The following is an 18,264-nucleotide window of genomic DNA, read 5'->3' on the forward strand; positions in this document are numbered from 1 at the left end:
GAATTCTCTCCTGTGGTGCAGAAGTGAGGGCAAAGAGTGGCCTCGGGTTGGATCAGAACAGAGGCTGCTTTACATTCCCAAATAAAATCTTGAGTGGTGTTTCCTTCTAGGCACTTTCACTGAAACATAGAACGGCTGGGGTTGGAAGGGACCTTAAAGCCCACCCAGTTCCACCACGGGCTGGTTGCAACCCACCAGACCAGGCTGCCCAGGGCCCCAACCAACCTGGCTTTGAACAGCTCCAGGGACAGACAACTTCTGGGCAGCCTGAGCCAGGGCATCACCATCCTCCTACTAAAAGTCTTCCTAATATCTGACCTAAATCTCCTCTCTTTCAGTTTAAAGCCATTACCCCTGGGTCCTGTCTCTACACTCCCTGATAAAGAGTCCCTGCCCAGCTTTCCTGTAGGCTCACTTTCAGTACTGGTGGACTGCTATAAGGTCTCCCCAGAGCCTTCTTTAGACTGGACCTCAGCTCTCTCAGCCTCTTCACAGAGCTCATCAATCCCAGCAACTGGGCAGCCTGAAGTCCAGTGGGGACGCAGCTGCATTTAGTGCTTGAGTAACCCTTTGGCCCTCCCCAACCCCACAGGACACAGTCACCTCAGCATTAGAGTCAAGCACAGCTCAGCAAGGGAAGGAAGCTGAAAAGCCCACTGGGAAAACAAGTTAGTCCTGTGCCAGCTCAGAAGAGTATTTTGCTGCAGCCCAACCTGACCTTCCTTTTGGCAGCTGAGCACACACACACACACACACACACACACACACACACACCTCAGCCAACCTAGAACTGCAGCCAGACCTTTGAGGAGGTTAACAGCAAATGTTTATTTTTCCTTTAATAAAGGTGCGACCATCCGGTTGTTAATGGAGTGACTTCATGTTAATTTTCAAATTGTTCTCAACACTTTGTTTCCCCTCGGTGTCACTTTGTAAAGCACTTTGAGATAAAAGGAAGTGGAGAAATGCATTGTATAAGGTCGTCCTGCATTTAAAACAATCTCCCCAACCACCTCCCACATAGAGATCATCCCATCCCCAGCGCAATAACGTAGCCACATCTGTTCTGCAATGTAGCAATTAATGGCACAGGATGAGACCTAGAGATCAAAAGGTCAGGGGGAACAGATAGAAGGAGAAATGCCACGGATAGGACTGACCTGAAATCTGCAGCTGGGGGAAAGACATTTCTCTTTTCTCCATGGCAAAAGCTGATGTCTAATTGACACAGGTCTGCAGACGCCAATAGAACAGATGCAGATTCTTACCCAAAGACGTATTTTCCACATTTGAAATACATTCCTTCGGTGAAGATGCATACGCTCATCCAGCTGGGGTGACCAGAGGCACTCAGTGGTGGGGGTAAAAGCAGAACAGAAGTGGTAACAAACAGGACCTGCAGGTCAGCCATGTCTGAGCTGGACTCAGTTCTTCCCTCTCCTGAAGTAAACCACAGCAGCTCAGTTTTCCCACAGCAAAGACAGAAAGTTCCCACTGTGGCACCTCTCAGGAGAGGACGGAACCTAATGGAGTGGGGGGCAGCAATCTGCTTCGTGGCACCGCTGTGCTAACAGGGGATTTACGATGACAGCAGAGACATAGCAACATGCCAGAGAGCAGAAATGCCAGGTGAGATGGAAAGCCCTGGGGAGGCAGCTGAGTCGACTCTACACTGACTGAAAAAAGGGCTACACTGGCTACGACACTGTGTTAGTACTGTTCCGTACAGACAAGCCTGAGCTACAGCTGGACTCCACTTGCCAAAAGCCATAGTGATATCCTTCCCAGCATGTTTTTAAGCATACAGCCACATCCCTCACATCTGTGCAAAAATACCTCAAGTTTCTTCATTGGGGATGGCAGCCTGAGAGACGCTGGGTTTTCCAAACGGACACGCATCTCTAACTCTGGTGTTATAGCAGGAAGGGAATCTCTGGGCCTCAAGGCTGTGCCCAGCATGAGCATGCTCCTTCTGGAGACAAAGAACCTGGCCTGGGACCAGGTTCCTTCCAACCTTAGATAGGGACAAAACAAAGGCATTTGTTTGTGGGTGGGGTTTGTATCTAGGAGTACGATGCGGGACTTCTGCACCAGGAAATGTCACATGGTAACATGCTAACAAGGTCTGCATCTGCCTATGACAGCAACAACAGATTCTCAAGGCCAGGAGAAAATATCCAGCACTGAGAGCAGCCAAGCTATGGCCAGCTGCAAGTTATGCAATTTCCCTACTTGCTTCCTTCTCCCAAAGGTCCTGGGTGCACGGCTCTGGCCTCAGCCCTAGTCGCTCCCCCCAGCTGGATTACAAGCACCCAGTGCCAAATCCCAAGCTAAAAAACAGAAACAAAACCCTCTTGACTCAGCTGGAAGAAAGCTTCTCTTGCAGGCTTCAGCACCCTCCACCCCAAAGAATGAGTGGAACAGACAGACAGACCGCCAGCATCTGTCCTGAAAGACTTGCTTACTAAGAAGGGAGCCCAGGACCCTGCTTTGCACAGGGCTGGCCTCAGATTATGCCAAAGCAGACTGTATATAAAAACAAAAGTTTAAAAATAATGGATATACACTGCATATCTCCATAAAGGACAGTCTGTAGACAGTCACTCCCGAGCAGCTGGGACCAGCCCAGCTCTCAGAGGGTAGCTTGGCAGCTGCATTCCAGTCACAGTGGGAGGAATGGGACAGCTGACAACTTGTGCTTTTTGCTCCATGATCAGCATCAGGCATAGGGAGGGAGGGGAGGGCGCAAGGCCACTGCTGGAGAGGCACTGCATTCATCTGCTTGGCAGACCACGACTGATGAGTCCTTCATACAGGAGCAGTTTCCTTCCATGCTCAGGCCTCTGCTTACATCTCACTGGGATAAAACCCAAGTTTGGCCAGAGACATCTCCCTCCGGAGTCGCATCACCTCCCAGTACATCAGTTCCACTGCAAAGTAAAAAGGGAATAGGGAAGAAAAAAGAAAAAAAAACAGAAAAAAAGAGAAAAAGAAAAAAAGAGAAAAAAAGAAAAAAAAGAAAAAGAAAAAAAAAAGAAAAAAAGAAAAAAGAGAAAAAAGAAAAAAAAACAGAAAAATCAGTAAGCAAGGCACAAATAGACCCCACCTCACATTACGCTACAAAATGCAGTGCAGCCTGACAAGGCTCACCCCTACTCTGAGGGAAGCAGACATGCCAGAGGGTGCAGCAGGACTGGCCCAGCAGGCCAACCTTTTACCAGCTCTGCCTCAGGATATAGCTCCCAAGAAACTGCTGAGCAAGGAATGGGTGCAGCTGTCCCTCCTGCTCGCATCTCTCCTTTGCCATTTAACTGTTTCTCAAAGATCCAGCGAGTTCGGGATATCCCACGCTGGCCCAACTCCTGCCATGCTGAGTGAGGCCTCAGAATTTTTCCCAATGGCCCCCACTGCACCCAGCTGCTATCCCCTCTTACCATCTTGCCTCACCAAGCCCTGCTGGATATAGCGAATGTATGTGAAGAAGTTGCACACCGCTGTGATCTGAGGAATAGAGAAAAAAGGAAAGATAAAAAGGAGTCAGCTGCCGAACTTGAGCTCTCCTGGTGTTCAGCACCTGAGAAATGGAACTACAGATCACCAGATACAATGAGATAGGAAGAAAACTGTTAATCTAAGTTCCAGCTATCTGCAGTACCATACCAGGATATCACACTAACCACAACACACACAGTGTGAGACAGAAGTAGTCACTCCTGAATGTGGTAGCAAAGTTTACAAGCCAGCATTTAAAGAGTAAAAAAAGACTGTTTTATAAAGGAGAATTAAAAATCAATACAAATCAAATTCCTGTAATTAATCAGACCATGGAAGTGAATATCCAGCAGACAGATGGCCTAAAGGAGCATAACCAGAGCACAAGGGCCTGAGACAGGTCTCGAGATCCCCACTTTACCACTCTGAGCAAGAGCCACCCTCATGATGAGAACAAACTCAAGCTCCATAGGTCTCTGTCAGTTTGAGGGCTGACCCAAGAGTTCTTCCATCTCAGGGCCTAGGACAATTTTGGAGGGCCAAGGCACCTTGGGAAGGTGGAATACTCACCCTGGCCCTGCAGGACGGTGAAATGTAATAGTAATTCCCAGAATCCCCCAGCATGATGCGGTGTTTGCAGGTCCTGGGGAGGCCACTTAGAGCACACTTCCTGTAGGCAGAGAGAAAGAAAGAAAACATATCAGGCTATAAAGCAACCTCATGGCACAACAGAGTACATCCCCAGGAGATGGAAGGTGGAGCTCAGAAGTCAGACCTGTGTCAGCAAGCACTAAGAAAAAGAAAAACAAACCAACCGTGGCTGATAATTAGCCCTTTGCTCCTAGAAAGAGTCCATGAATAGCAAGTTTAGGGGACCTTAAGCTAAAAATCTGGTACTGTGAATTACCCCATGCTCAAGCAAACCAAAGCATTACCCTTGGCAGAACCACAGAAAGAGGTGAGGACGAAGCAGGGTATAACTAATGTCCTCCGGGCTCTGCACATCTTCTCCATGCAAGGTTTTTGCTGAAAGAGTTCTGTCCAGCTGTCTCAGTTTTCCTAGCGGGATACGTACATGCCAGCTGGGGACCAAAGCTGGTTTCAAAACAGATATTCCAGCATTTGAGCACAATGAGCCCCCCTGCTGGTAAGACACTGAACTTCATCCAAACTTGTCACCTTTCTTCAATACCCTCCAGCACGGCATGCAAGGGGTTCCTCGAGGCATCACTGCGTGGACATCACACACCAAAGCCACTGGGAAATGTACAAGTCTGCCACACCACAGGAAAACACTCGAGGGAAGCCGCTAACCTGGCAAGTGTTACATTTAAAATGAACTGAAATCTCCTCTGAGCTACAAGAGGAGGCCATCAAGTGTTCCATAGGGCCGAAAGCTTTTGCATCACACTTTCTCACCGTCAACTAGCACAAACCCCTTTCTCACCAGCTACTCATTCTGAGAACTGAAAACGAGCTGCAATGCGGCCTTTATGACAGGCTCCTTTTCCTTATTTCAGACCCGATGAGAAGCCACGTTAAGTGATTTTGTGCTGACTTCAGGGGGTTTTGGATACTGTTTGAGGTCCCTAAGAACAAGCCAATCCCTTCCTCTGCTGGCATGGAAAAAGTTCAGTCTCACAGTCATGGAGATTTCAGACAAAGTGATGACATGTACTCTTTTAAAGACAGCACAGCTCTCAGGAAGATCATGAAAAGATGTGACCAGCAAGGGTGCAGCACACCTCTATTTTCTTGCCATTTCCTTCCATTATTCTGATGATCAGTTCCCAGCACCAGCCAGTAGCCTTCCCTTCACCCTCACTTAGCAGTAAAGTAGAATTTGCGGCTGCATCATCATTACCATGGCTCCTCAGAGATTTAATGCTTGCATGGCTGGAAGAGGGACATGACTCCTCAGCTGCAAAAGTTACTCTGGGAGCCGTGGAAGATGACAACACACAAAGGGGCAGATGTTCCAATAAGCTTCTGAGAATGCCTTGGTGCTCGCTTTCCACTGCCATCAAGCTCAGTTGCTGCCTGCCTAGACTCCTGAAAGCACTGCACAGAAATCTGTACCATAGGGTGGAAGGGATCCAAGCTCTCTTCTTTCTGCTCCACAGCATGACCAAAGGTGCTACAAAACCTTGCATTTTGCATCCAGGGAACAAATAAAATCCATTTATTACCAAGAGTAAGATTCCTTAACACCTAGGCTGGGTGGAAATTAAACAGAGTTAAAGAGTTTGGTTAGTTCAACTCTAGCTTCAAGTCTTCTAAATAGCACTAAGTTAGTAACTTGTTAACAGATTAGCCATCCTCGATCACCTACTAATAAATACTTCACTTATGTATTATAATTTGTGACCGGAACACACTGTGAAGAGGGAAAAAAAGATCAAAAGGAAACAGGCAAGGATAAACACAGGATGGGTTGGTCCTGGCAGAGGCCTAACGCATGCTCGGGGAACAAGTTGTCTAGAGATGAGAGAAAAATGCAGAAGAGAGTAGTAGGAAGTCTGCACATGAGCAACATATATTACAGGAACACCGTTGCCTGGAAGGTGCTCTGCTTGAAGGAAAGGGGGAAGAACTAAGGGAGAGAGCCCTGACTGAAACTGAATTCAGTAACTGAAAGTCCCCTGTCTTACTCTGGAAGATGATGTCACTGCTGCCAGCATTCCTCTTCCTTGAAGCAACCTAAGTCGTCTGTCACATCAAACACAGTCACAGCTTTAGGTAAGGAAGATGATATATATGCAGCAAGGAGTAAACTCTTCTGACCTAGGCTCAAACCCACCTGGAGCACCAGCAATGTTAGCAGTGCAAAGTGAGCTTGGGGGGTCACAAGATAGTAGAGTGTGAGATAACGCAGCTCTGACTTAACCATTGCACCCTACATTATGCACAAGCCTTCAGAGAATATTAAAGCAGTTTCTCTCTTCAGGAGAGAAAGAAAACAAAACTTTTCCAAGCTGAAGGCACTAACACATCACTAAATTATCCCCCAATCACTCAACTGCAGTATACCCGAGAAGAATCACATCAGCTGGTGAAGAGGTCAGTAAGTGGAGCTCAGCTACCACTGATCTTGGGCTAGAAACACACTCAACTGAGCCCTGGCACCTGACTGAACCAAGCTCCATGAGGCAGTGAGAGATGACCAGCAGCAAAGAGGGGACAAGCACAAGAAAGGCTCCTTACTTTGGCCCACCAGAGTCTTCTGCTGACACCTTCACCACAGGTAGCATCTGGGAAGCAACAGGCTCAATGGTGAGTGTATTCTGCTCCACAGCCACTCGGACCAGCTCAGACAGCTGCAACAAAGAGAAATTACTGCAGATACAGATGTGCAAAGGTCACTTCCCTAAAGGTGCATCTTTGGTGCCACCAGACCATGCAGTTTCTGTCCTCAGTTCCCAACACTCACCTCCTGCTTAGTAAAGTCCAGGCAAGGTCCTACATCTTCTCGGTAAATTCTGTCCAGGAAGGAGCAGGATTTATCCAAAGTTGGAGATTCCTTCCAGGATTGGAACTCGGCAAATAAAATGGAATCGACCTGCAGCAAATGTTTAGGAGAATAAGGAAGACAGAAGGTAGGTAGAGGGAGAGATACCATGTCTGAAGATATCTGTTACTGTGCAGGCAATCTAACTACACAACATCTACTCTGGCATCTAGGAAGGTTCAGATATCACAGAAGCGTCTGAGGGAAGCTGGCTCTCTCCAACAATCTTTTGTCTCCCACTCATCTGCAGTTCTGTGCCAGACCCATCTGGCCAAGGTGGATGTATTCTGCCAGAAACCTGCAGAGACCCATCTCTCCCACCTTCCTCCAGGACAGGGCAGCACCATTGCTGACAGAAAGCCACCACACAGCTGCTGAACAGAGCAAGTGCCCAAGGCAGAAACAACAAGAGCAGCTGAATGGCAAAGCATTAGTGGTAATGACACCCGGGACACAGAACACTTTTCTTAGGAAGGGGTTGCTATAGAAAAGGATGAATTGGAGGAAAAAAAAAAACAACGCTATTAATATCAGCAGGACTACATTCAGTGAGACCAAATAACAGAGTATGCCAGCCCTTTAAAGGACACTCCAACTCCAGAACTGTGGTGTCTGGGGAGTTGAGGAAGTAATGGGAATACTGGGCAATCACATAGGCAAGCAGGGACAAGTGGAACGTCAGACTCCAAGTGGGAATAGCTTTCCTGATGCCAGTGCTTGCTCACTGCCTTTTACAGATGGGCTTGCAAGAATTACCACTCCTCAGAAACAAAGGACTCAAGGACAGGGCTTGCTACAACCCCTCGACCAGCAGGAAGGTTGCTCCCTCCAGCACTGCCTGACTGGAAATGCTTCAGTCCTGGAGACTCTCTGGACCTGACATTTAAAGCCCAGGCAGCAGCATTAGCCCAGCCACCAACCCGACTGGGCAGCTCTTTAAGAGGCCAGCAAATCCTGTTCAAGATGCTGAAAGGAGAAACAGCAGTACGAAAACATGCCGAACGATACAAAAAGCATGAATGAACAAAACTGAAAGAGGTCTGAGATCTAGCACACTCGCTGTATGCTATGGGGACTGCTCACCTCGTACCAGCAGACAGCTTCAGAGCCACAACATGGAAAAACAAATTCAGGAAAACAAACAGAACAAAAATGGAGGTTAGCATAAAAGGAAGCTAGAACAGAAAGGCTGAAAGTGTAAGAGTTGGATGGGCCCCAACCCTCCCCAGTCCTGAGCAGTAAGGTTACCTGCCGTGAAGGTGAGGAAGCATCTGCCCCCAGTGCCTGCCAGCCTGGCTCATAGGTGAAGTGGATAGCCTTCCCAGGGATGATACAAAGGAGCAGAGAGAGGAGAGCAGGCACCCCAGACTTTGAGGCAAGAAAAAGAGACAGACAGTGGAGGAACACATTTAGAGTGACAGGCAAGAAAGGGAGGTAAAAAACCATAACAATACAGAAGGTACAGACAGAGGCTCCAGGCTTCTCTTCCAGGGAACTAAGTGTGATGCTCAAGGCATCAAAGGGCCACAAACTACGTCGTTCAACTTCAGCTTGAGGTGCAAAAAGAAAATAGAAATGCCATTACCCTTAGGCACAATTTAGAACAGGACACTTTTCCACAGAGCACCAAGCTCCCTCACACCACCTCTCTTATGGGCCATTAAGCAACTTGAGAGGAATGGTAACCATCAGGAGAGTGCAAAGGCCATTAGAAGATTAAAACCATTTTCTTCCTAGCCCTCAAATTAGCTTCTAGCCAACTATGTGTTTGACTACAACTTCCAGCATATCTGGTTCGTTCTCTGACTGATCAAGAGAAACAAGTACAGCAGGGCTTCACAGTTATTGAATTAACTTTTCCTTTGGCTTTCTTTTGGACACAGCCTTTGTTCCTCTCTGCCTGTGAACAGAGTTAAAGATGTTATTGCTACAGCCCCCAGGACAACAGTTACAGCCGATACCACCTGAAGCGTTTCATCCAAACTAGCAACCAGAGCACTACATAGAAATCCACAAAGTACACTGAAATCACCACCAGTGCTGCCAGCACGGTCCTGTTAGGTGAAAGTATTAATTTCACCAGCTGCCCTTCTGCATACACGTTCTCACACAAGCCCTGTGACCAGGCATCTCCATGTTCTCTCAACAATTCTTCATGAGAAAAGCCACAGCTCCGAAAAAAAAAGTCACCAGCGAGACATATTCCTGCATCACATTCTCATTCTCCCTGATCAAGTGCCCCAACCTGTCTCCTTTCTGCTCTTCAGGGTAGCCATGCACACATCTGACTAGTGGAAAGTTCCCAGCCAGAAGCTGCTAGCAGAAAAAGAAAAGCATTATACCCATGGTCACAGCAGGTGTAGGTCTGCTGAATGAGGGAATTAAGCAGAGTTTGGTTGAAAGATATTCACAAATTCTTTGTAGCCTTCTCTGAACAGCTCCTTCCAGTGAGAAAGGCAAACATTAAATATATGCTCTGCAGGAGGAGGAAGAACAGTGGCATGCCCAAGAACAGAGAACAAGAGATGCTGATGGAGATGTTGATAGAAGTTGGTGGAGGAGTCTTGGAGCCCAAACCCAGGCTGTGATCATTGAAAGTCAAACCAGGAGGAAAAAAGGAACAAAAGCAAATCATGCCAGAACAGGTAGCGCACTCAACTGCCAAGAGGCAGCAGAACAACTGGCTGCTGCTCAGCAACTCCCAACACATCCGTTCTCAGCACTGCTAACCCCTGGGTCTGTCCATGCCCTCCAGGGGTCCCTCAGCTCCTTCCTCCAGCAGTTGTCCTAATGCAGCTTTGAACTTTATTCCCAGAAGTGGATATCTCCACAGATAGAAACCCTCCAAGGTTTGCCTCAGCACGGTTAAGGGAACAAGCCAAACTACTGCACGGACAGCTTCTCTCAGTCAGAAGCCAAGCAAAACTTCCCAAGTACAGCAACAGCAGTGGCTCCACGGCTGGTGCAGCGAATGGCCCTCACCCACCTCTTTGCACTCACGACTGACTGGTGCTGGAGTCGCATTCTGGCTGACAGCTGTGACCATTGCACTGCTGGTGCTCTTGTTTCGCCCATGGCCTTTCCTGAAGACGGCTTTAGAAGGGCTCTGGAGCTGAGGATGCAGCTCCCAGTTTGGAGAGGAAGGTGTGGATGTGATCACAAGCGTCTTCAGAGCTGTTACCTCTGCCTGCAGCATGTCGATCTGAGAGAGACAAGGCAAGAGTTGACTGCACCTTCAGCATCTGCTGAACTTGCTGCACTGCACCCAACACAGTAAGGCCACAGGGAACCAGCTACAAGCCCACTCATGAAGCCTTCTCCCCATTCTCCCAAATGCCCACCGTCAGTGAAAATTTTAAAGAGGAAAACAAGAACTAACTGGGAATCCATCCCACTGCTCCTCAGTTTGAGTATATCGTGCCCCAGGCTCTTTTTAGACACAATAACCCAGAAGTAATTTCACTTTCCAAGAAGGAACCAATCCAGCAGCCCTGTGATGCAGCCTCATCAGCTTCCTACCCCCCGTCCACACAGCAGTGACAGTTAAACAGCAGATCACTTCTACGTGGTTCCCCTGACACCGTTTTCTCAAAGAGGAGGAGGTGATCAGCAGTGGGCTACAAGAAGGCCTTTTCCCTTTCCGTCAGTGTCTGCTGGAGAGGAAGCAGGGCATCTCAGAGAGACTAACTGCAGGCACTTCACTCTCCTCTAGCCAACAAACTGGCCATGGCCAGGCTGGGCCAAGACCGCACCAACCCTGCAAAGGGATCAAACCACAGAGAGCACAGTTCTCACCTTTCCCCATGCCTCCTTCAGCTGCTTCTCTGACGCCGCCTGTTTTGTGTTTGCTTCTCTCACCATCTTGTGTGCTTCCTGGACCAGAAAGAGTTTTAGTCTGCCTGTGGCAGCCCCATCTCATACAGTCACTAGGGCCGGCCAAAGCTCTGCCATGTCCCATGCTCTGTGCAAGCAAGCAGGAGGACAGACATCACTGCCACATCCGACTGTTTCACTCTAACAGATGTGAAGAGTTTTGCCTCCCAGTATTCCCCAGAAAAGGGCTCTCAGTGCCCTTTCAGAGCGCTTCCCCTTCCCAGGAGCACAGCTGGCTAAATGTAAGGGTTTATCTGGCTGAATCCAAGGTTATCTTCTTCAAAAATGAGAGCTGCTGCAAAAAAAAAAACGAGTAGAAAGGGCCTGTTCCTGTTGCCCTTGGGATATGCTTTAAAGCCAAGGTTTTAATGTTGGCACTCACCCATGCTAGATCATAGTTGTGTAGTCCAATACTTCTGCGACTGATTCAAACACACTGGCTTAGCTTCCTGGCACAACCTCAGACATTTGTCGCCACTGCAGACTTGCTGGTTCATTGCTGGACTGTTTCTGACCCTGATCACTGTCTCTGGCACAGATCCTCATCCAGACTCACTGCTCCACATCCTGGCACCTCATTCAGTCACTGCCCTGCTGCTCTTGCCTGGCTCGTTACTGCACTCTGTTCCCACCTCCTCCATGGAGCAGCCAGCCCTCTCTGCTCCAAGCATGGCTGCAGCACAGCAGCAGGAGCAGCTCAGGTGGGGACTAAACTTAGAAGGATGTCCCACAGGAAGGGCGAGGTGGGTGGTGCAGGTCACCACGAGACCACCCCACAGCACTGCCTAGAAGCACTCTGCCCAAGGCCACCAGGTGAAGGAGAAAACCCTCAGCTGAACTGCCTTATGCTCACCTTACACTCAGCACCAGCCTGTGTTTCACAGGTGCAGTTGGGCCCTGGCTTTCCTCACTGTCCAGTGAGATCTAGAGATTAAAGCTGTTGGTAAATGGGATCATGGGATCTTGTCAGGATAGAGCTTGACAAGAATCACATTAACAAAAAACAAACAAAAAACCCAACAAAAGCTAAACCAAAACAAATGAACAAAACAAAATAAAAAAAACCCTACAGCAGTTGCTGTTCAGACTACAGAGCAGGCACAGGAGAGGGAGGGCCAGGGAGCCATGCTCACCTCCAGCTCCGGGCATTCCTGCATCTGGTTTCACTTAGGTTTGCAACCACGGAACCTGCTGTGATCTTTATGTCACCCCACAGCTGCTAGGAGGGGAAAGGAACGCATGCAAATCCTCCCCAGAAGCAAGTACTAGTCCCTGGGAGGGTCTGCTTGCAGCACTGCGCAGCTTTCCAAATGGGAACGAACAACAGGGATGGAGGAAGCTGTGGGAGGTAATAGAGTATGGCTGGAAGTTCAGAGAAAGCCTACCTCAAAGGAATTGGAAGCAAGCTTAGCTTAAGAAATAGTGGGAAAAGGAAGAGGGTGGTACCTCAAACAGGCTAGCTGTTAACTCCTCTAGTTCCTGCTCCAGTTGTTCTCTGACTTTTGACAGTCTCTCACATTCTTTGTCCTTCAGCTTCAGCTCCTATTGAGGAAATTAGAGAGGGATGCATGAGCTCCTAGCAGGCCCCAGCAGTGCTGATGCCTGCCTGGCCTCACCTACCAATCACACCCCTTCCTCTCTACCCCTGCACGGATCCCGGGCCTGAGACTCCTGTCACAGCACTCCGTGCAACCAGAAGCATCCCTCCACAAGCTGCAGCAGGCTTTTCAGGTTGAAAATGCTCGTTTATCATTAGGCTCCATGTTACAGAATCATTAAGGTTAGAAACACCACTAAGATGAAGTAGCCAACAACCAACCCATGCCTGTGACTGCTCCAGGCCATGTCCCTCAATGCCTCCAGGCTCAGCCCTTCTCACAAGCTCTGGGCTTTACCTTTTGTGCTTTGTGCAGCTCTTCCTTCAGGAACTCAGACCCCTTTTCCCGGATCTCCACCGAGGAGCTGCGGAGACGCGAGACGTTGCGCTGCTCAGCGGACTGGCTGTCATCCCCGCTGCCTGCATCCTGGCATCCAGTCTCTGGCTCCTCCTTGCTGCCTTTGGACGGCATTAGTGGTTTCCAGTATCCCACAGCTGGTTGCTCCTGGCTGTCTTCCTCAAAATGGGTCTGGCTGTAGGGAATCAGCACAGTGAAACTTTACACGGGGTGATCAGCAAACCTGCCAGGCTGAGAATCAGCCTTGGAGGCAACAGCAAGGCAGGCCAGGCTGGGATCTCCTGACATTTCAGGAAGGCTGAGCAGTATTGCACCAAACGGGGCATTCAGTAGCAAGCTGTGCTATACCTCCAGGCCCCCAAGGGCACAGAAGCGAGGCAGGGAGGGTGATGGCATATGAAGAAAGTGGCTTAGAGGACATGTCTTGTGTCCCAGAGCAGCACCAGCTCCTCTGCACCCTGGCTGGGCTTGTCTACTCTCAGCAGAATTTCTAGGGGGGGAAGTCCTAAACAAACCATCTTCTCACAACCAGTTCTTCAAACAGAGACTGAAAGAGTTGAGAAATTTAACTGCAATAAGCTGTTCATGCACAAATATTGTTACGAGCGTGGTTAAACAAGCCGTTCACCAGCACCTTGTACATCCCTCTCTTAAATACAAGCTAAGCCCAGGAAGGACATTTGTCAAATTCATTTGATGTGGGTGTGAGCGAGCGTGCATACATCAGAACAAATGGAGATGGTGAATATCTATCTGTGAGCTTCAGCTCTGAAGTCCCCCATAGCTCAGACAGACCCTAAACAAACACTGGAATGCAGAGCAGACATACAAAATTCAGAACTCGGCCATTTCTCTTCTCTTTCTTCTTAAAAGAGCCCAGATACGCATGCAGATACTGCTTCCCTACTGGATTATTTTACTCTTTTGACATGAATTCCTTTCAGGACAGCAACAGAAAGGAGACAGTGGTCCAAAGTAATGAGCTGGGTGGAAATCTCTGCTATCCCAGGATCTTCAAGAATCGCACCAAGTACAGACTGAGAAGACTGCACTCCTGGTAAGAAGGGCTAGTTTCTCAACAGCAGAGTACTGCCTCACAGTTAGACAGTTCTTCATACACAAAACTTCAGTAGGCAAGCAAAGTTATAACACCTCTTGGTTTTACCCTTCCCAAATGGGACGCCTCAGACATTTAACTCAGGACAAAGCAGGATGACTGAACACAGCTTCTCCAGGAGTGCCATTCTTGAGCATTTTCAGAGAGAAACATACCACAGCTGGCTTATTTAGTACTCCAGCAAACACTCCATCGGCCTAAGTTCAGGGACGCTGCTCCCCGAACCACAGGAGAGCAAGGAAAAAACAGAACAGCTTCCACATTCCATAGCAATACAAAGACCCTGACCCTCTTCACAGCAGATCTAGACTTCAACCCCACAGGCCAGGAAGAGGCTGGGAAGGCTTTGCAGCTGCTGGGTTCTTACAAGAGGCAAACATACGCCTGAATGTCTGTCCATGTGGCAGAACGTGTGGTCTGCCCACTGTCTTCTCCTACAAAGAAGCTCAGGTACCACAGAGAATGGCGTGAAAGTGCACGCAGGGAAATCTCTCTGACCCCTGGGATGAGTAAGGGCATGGGACCATCCACGATGCCATGCCATGCAAACCGGACAGAACTGGGAGAGGGCAACACGCAGTCAGCATCACAGATTTTGCTGACCTCTTTATGGAGCAAGAACAAGTGAGAGAGCATCAAGAGAGCCAGAAGGTAGGAAAGGATGCAGAAGGAGCTGTTGAATTCACCTGGTTTTACTGGGAAGATCTAGAAGGAGCTCGTTCTGGTGATAAATGACATTTGGAAGTATAAGAAATAACATAAAGGAGCACCTTGGAGAGGGAAAAGGACAGACAGCACTGCTACACAAAGATAATCCATCTGAAGCTACTCAGCATGCTGGGGCTGCTGATAAAAACGCCGTATACACATGTGGACACATAGATCTGAGCGAGCAACCTGCGACCAAAGGGAACTCCCAGACCACGCTGGCACCTACTCTTTTAGGTACAAGAGAAAGCAAGCACGGTGTGCACTGCGTGGTGTTCAGACCGTGCAGCGCTCGCTGCAGTTAGGCTGCTCTCTGGACACATTTGGTTAACCAGAGAAAAGGTTTAGAAAGGTCAAGATGAGCCAACACATCACTTATCTAAAGAGCGACATTGCTACGGAACGAGGAGGTCTCCAAGGGCTTCGCTCAGGAAGGGGAGGTATCGAGCAAAGGAATGACCCAATGGAAAGGAATGAAGCCCATCACGGGAAGGTGGAGACTTGATGAAACCAATTCATCCTCGCCACACGAAATCAGGGGAGGTTCCCTGCAATGGATGTGCCACGAAGCAGGGAGAGCATTCCAAACAGAGACTTTAGTTCAATAGTTAAAGCATTTCTCAGACGGCGCTGTGGAAGCCCTCCCTGCAGAGATCGGACGGGCAAACCGCAGCGAGCGCATCGCTCGGGGACTCCTGCATTACCCGGGTGACTCACTAGGAGGTCCCCAACAGGACCTCCCGCTGCTGCGGCCAGAAGGGGACGAGAAACAGAGCAGAAAGGGAAAACCGAAATCACAACCAAGCAGCTGCAAAAGAAAGAAGCGAGGGAAAGGGACACCGCAACAGCCCGCTCAGCTGCTCCGAGTCCAGCTACACATATAATAGGAAGATGAAAAAAAGAAAAGGACCGTTTCCTCGTGACTCCGGTTCTCCCGATGAAAGTTGTCTGTGCAGGAGAGGCGTGCTCCTGCGCGGCAGGCACCAGGAGGAAGGCAGGAAGGCAGGAAGGCAGGAAGGCACGGCGGACGGCGCGTCCCGCGGGCAGAGCGGAGGAGCAGCCGTGCTGCGCGGAGCGGGGCCGGGCGCTGCCGCCGCTGCTCGGAGAGCAACCGAGGGAGAGGTGCACCTGCTCCCTGCTCTGGTGGGGGGGAAAGCCTTGTCATATCCTACAGGTCCCCTACGCGCACGAAAAAGGCGAACGGGAAGGGAAAAATAGAGGAGAACCGAAAAAACCTAGCAAAGCAAGCAAAAAAGCCGAGCGTAGCACAAACCTTCTCGAGTTGGATTCTGCAGAAAAGGCAAAAAAAAAAAAAAAAAAAAAGTGCAGGGTCGGCAGTTTTCCAGCTTCCTGCCGCGCCGACCCCGCGGTTTCCTGCGGATCTGTGCACGGCCGCTGCCTGCGGGCTGCTGCCCGTCCCGCTCCGGGAGCGGCGGCTGACAGCGCTGCGTGGCACCCAGCAGCCCGCACGGACGCGGCGCGCCTCTGCCCGGGCGGCCCCGCAATGACACCCGCCCGAGCCCCGCCGCCCGCACACCTACCCCCGCCGCATGCTGCGTGCTGCCGCCGCTCCGCGCCTCACGGCGGCGGAGGGGACGGAGGAGGGACGCCCGCCGCCATGCCCGCAGTCCGCCCGGCTCCGCGGGGCCGCCCCGAGGGGAGGGGGCGGTGGGAGGCGCCACGTGACTGCAGCGCGGCCCCGCGGGAGGCCGGGTGCGCGTGCGCGCCGCCGTCCGTGCCTCGTGTTTGGGGGGAGTGGGCGCTGGGGGCAAAGAGGAGAAGGGGTCATCCGGAAAGCTTCGTCGTGCCCTGGCCCTGGTCTGCGCACGGGGAGCAAAGGGTCAGCCTGCCCAAGGAGGTGGTGGAGTCGCCATCCATCCCTGGAGGGTTCAGCGCTTCAGGTCACCCTGTCGCCGGGCATTAAGTACATGACCTGTCATTGGGGGCACCGTGGGGCTCCCAATCACCAAGGCACACCAGCAAGTGCACAGCCCGTTCTCCAGAGCCCTGGGCGTGTTGTCCCAAAGCACAAAAGCCCAAGGCCCAAAGGGTAAAACATTCCCCAGAGTCGTAGAATCATTAAGGTTGGAAAGACCACTAGGATCGTCTAGTCCAGCTGTCAGCCCATGTCTGCGACTGCTCTGTTCCTCAGTACCACGTCTGCCCTTTCCTTGAACACCTCCAGGGATGGTGACTCCACCACCTCCCTGGGCAGCTTGTTCCAGTGTATCACCGCTCTTTCTGTCAATAAATGTTCCCTAATATCCACCCTGAACCTCCCGCGGTGCAGCTTGAGGCCGTTATATTATATTACATTATTACAGCCCTGTTCCACCTGGTCACTAGGATCAAAGGTGACACCAGAAGGCAACTCGTGCTCTGAGATCCCAGAGCAAAGCGTCTGAGAAGGCCATGTCTATGGCTGTAACCTTCGTTACCTGCAGGGAACTTTTTGTGAGGAAGGGGAGAGCTGCAGCTCTGCAGGCGGCACCAGAACTAATCAGTTGTAATGATTAACTCCCAAGGCCTGGCTGGCAGAAACGGAGGGTCCTTGGGTTAGAAAGGCAGCATTGCCTCCACAGTCCAAAAGGCAGCAAGAGAATTGTTCCAGCAGGGTTGTCTGGTAGATGACTTCTAGGGCGGGAGGCAGTCACAAGAACCAAACCTCCCAGTCACGCTCGCTGGTGGGCTAACGAGCTACAGGCAGCGCTTCCAGGAAGGATGAGCCTTGCAGCTGTTAAGATTACAAACCAAGGGACCCCAGGCTGGGAGGGCACTGAAACTACCGAGCTCTGCAAACCCATGGGGGAATTCACCAGCAAACAAGCTGGATCAGGCAGCGAATAGCTTGGGTCTTGGCTCTGGGTGTTGGGCGAGCAGTGGGTTGTTGCTGGTGTTCCTTGTCTGCTCATGGACGCAGATCCTACCATTAAAAAAAAAAAATAGAGGAAAACTGAAAAAGAAAGAAAAAAAGGGAGAAAGAGAGAGAGACAAAAATGAGAGGAAAAAAAAAAGACATTCTGTGAAGGTCAGGAGGAATAGGCGTTATCTTAGATGCTGAAAAGCAGGACTAGAACCCTGACCCAGCAAACTCAGAGCGGATGTTATTGCCATGAAAATGAGAACGAAAACAAGAGCGTAAAACTCCAGGATCCATCCGCCCACTCGCTCCCCTCCCTCCAGCCGGTCTCGGCCAGCTACGCAGCAGGTTTGCTCAACCGGCGAGGAGGGCTCCAGCAAGGCTCCTCTGGGATCTCTGGGGCTAAGATCTCCAATTTCATGGGCGAGATCTGCCTTCGGCACCAAACAAACTGCTGTCCATTTCCCAGGGCAACAGGGGGGAAGAGGAGGCTGAAAAAGCAGAGTCAGCAGAGCAGCGGGGCTAGCCCATAGGGGTAACGGCGCTGCGTCGCTCAGGCAGATGCGGCCTGGCACAGTCCTGCTGTGGCACTGGGAGCACTGCTGACCCCTGCCAGATCTCAGCTGCTGCTCTCCTGCTGACAGCAGTGTTTTTTTGGAAGAGCTCAGCTGGAGCCCAGAAGAAGAGATACCGGGATAGGAAAAAGAAGCGCAGCTGAGAAACCCAGAGAGAAAGAGGACTGTCCAAACAG

The 18,264-nt window shown here is 50.3% G+C and overlaps 1 protein-coding gene across 4 annotated transcripts; it reads right to left on the reverse strand.

Annotated features, from left to right (window-relative positions):
- Positions 804-16,457, reverse strand: RAB3IL1 (RAB3A interacting protein like 1). 4 transcript variants are annotated; one of them, XM_021400873.1, is made up of 11 exons: positions 16,195-16,315; positions 15,033-15,201; positions 12,769-13,003; positions 12,320-12,415; positions 10,796-10,873; positions 9,987-10,202; positions 6,923-7,051; positions 6,697-6,809; positions 4,063-4,162; positions 3,435-3,501; positions 804-2,930 (listed from the first exon to the last, which is right to left on the reverse strand). In XM_021400873.1, the coding sequence occupies exons 2-11, from the start codon at positions 15,044-15,046 to the stop codon at positions 2,848-2,850; spliced, it is 1,131 nt and encodes a 376-aa protein (XP_021256548.1). In that variant the 5' UTR covers positions 15,047-15,201; positions 16,195-16,315; the 3' UTR covers positions 804-2,847. The 4 variants fall into 4 exon arrangements, with proteins under 4 accessions (XP_021256548.1, XP_021256546.1, XP_021256547.1 ...); XM_021400871.1 differs by lacking the exon at positions 15,033-15,201 and having other exon boundaries at positions 16,195-16,457; XM_021400872.1 differs by lacking the exon at positions 16,195-16,315 and having other exon boundaries at positions 15,033-15,549.

This window comes from Numida meleagris, chromosome 6 (genome assembly GCF_002078875.1).
Source record: "Numida meleagris isolate 19003 breed g44 Domestic line chromosome 6, NumMel1.0, whole genome shotgun sequence".
NCBI lineage: Eukaryota > Metazoa > Chordata > Aves > Galliformes > Numididae > Numida > Numida meleagris.

Coding starts and splice junctions, on each gene's coding strand:
- RAB3IL1 (XM_021400871.1), bottom strand. CDS start 16,442: ATGACCCCTTCTCCTCTTTGCCCCCAGCGCCCACTCCCCCCAAACACG. Junction 10,874..12,319: donor TAACAGCTAGCCTGTTTGAG/GTACCACCCTCT, acceptor TTTCTGGTCCAG/GAAGCACACAAGATGGTGAG. Junction 7,052..9,986: donor TCAGTCGTGAGTGCAAAGAG/GTGGGTGAGGGC, acceptor CATTTGCTGCAG/GTCGATTCCATTTTATTTGC.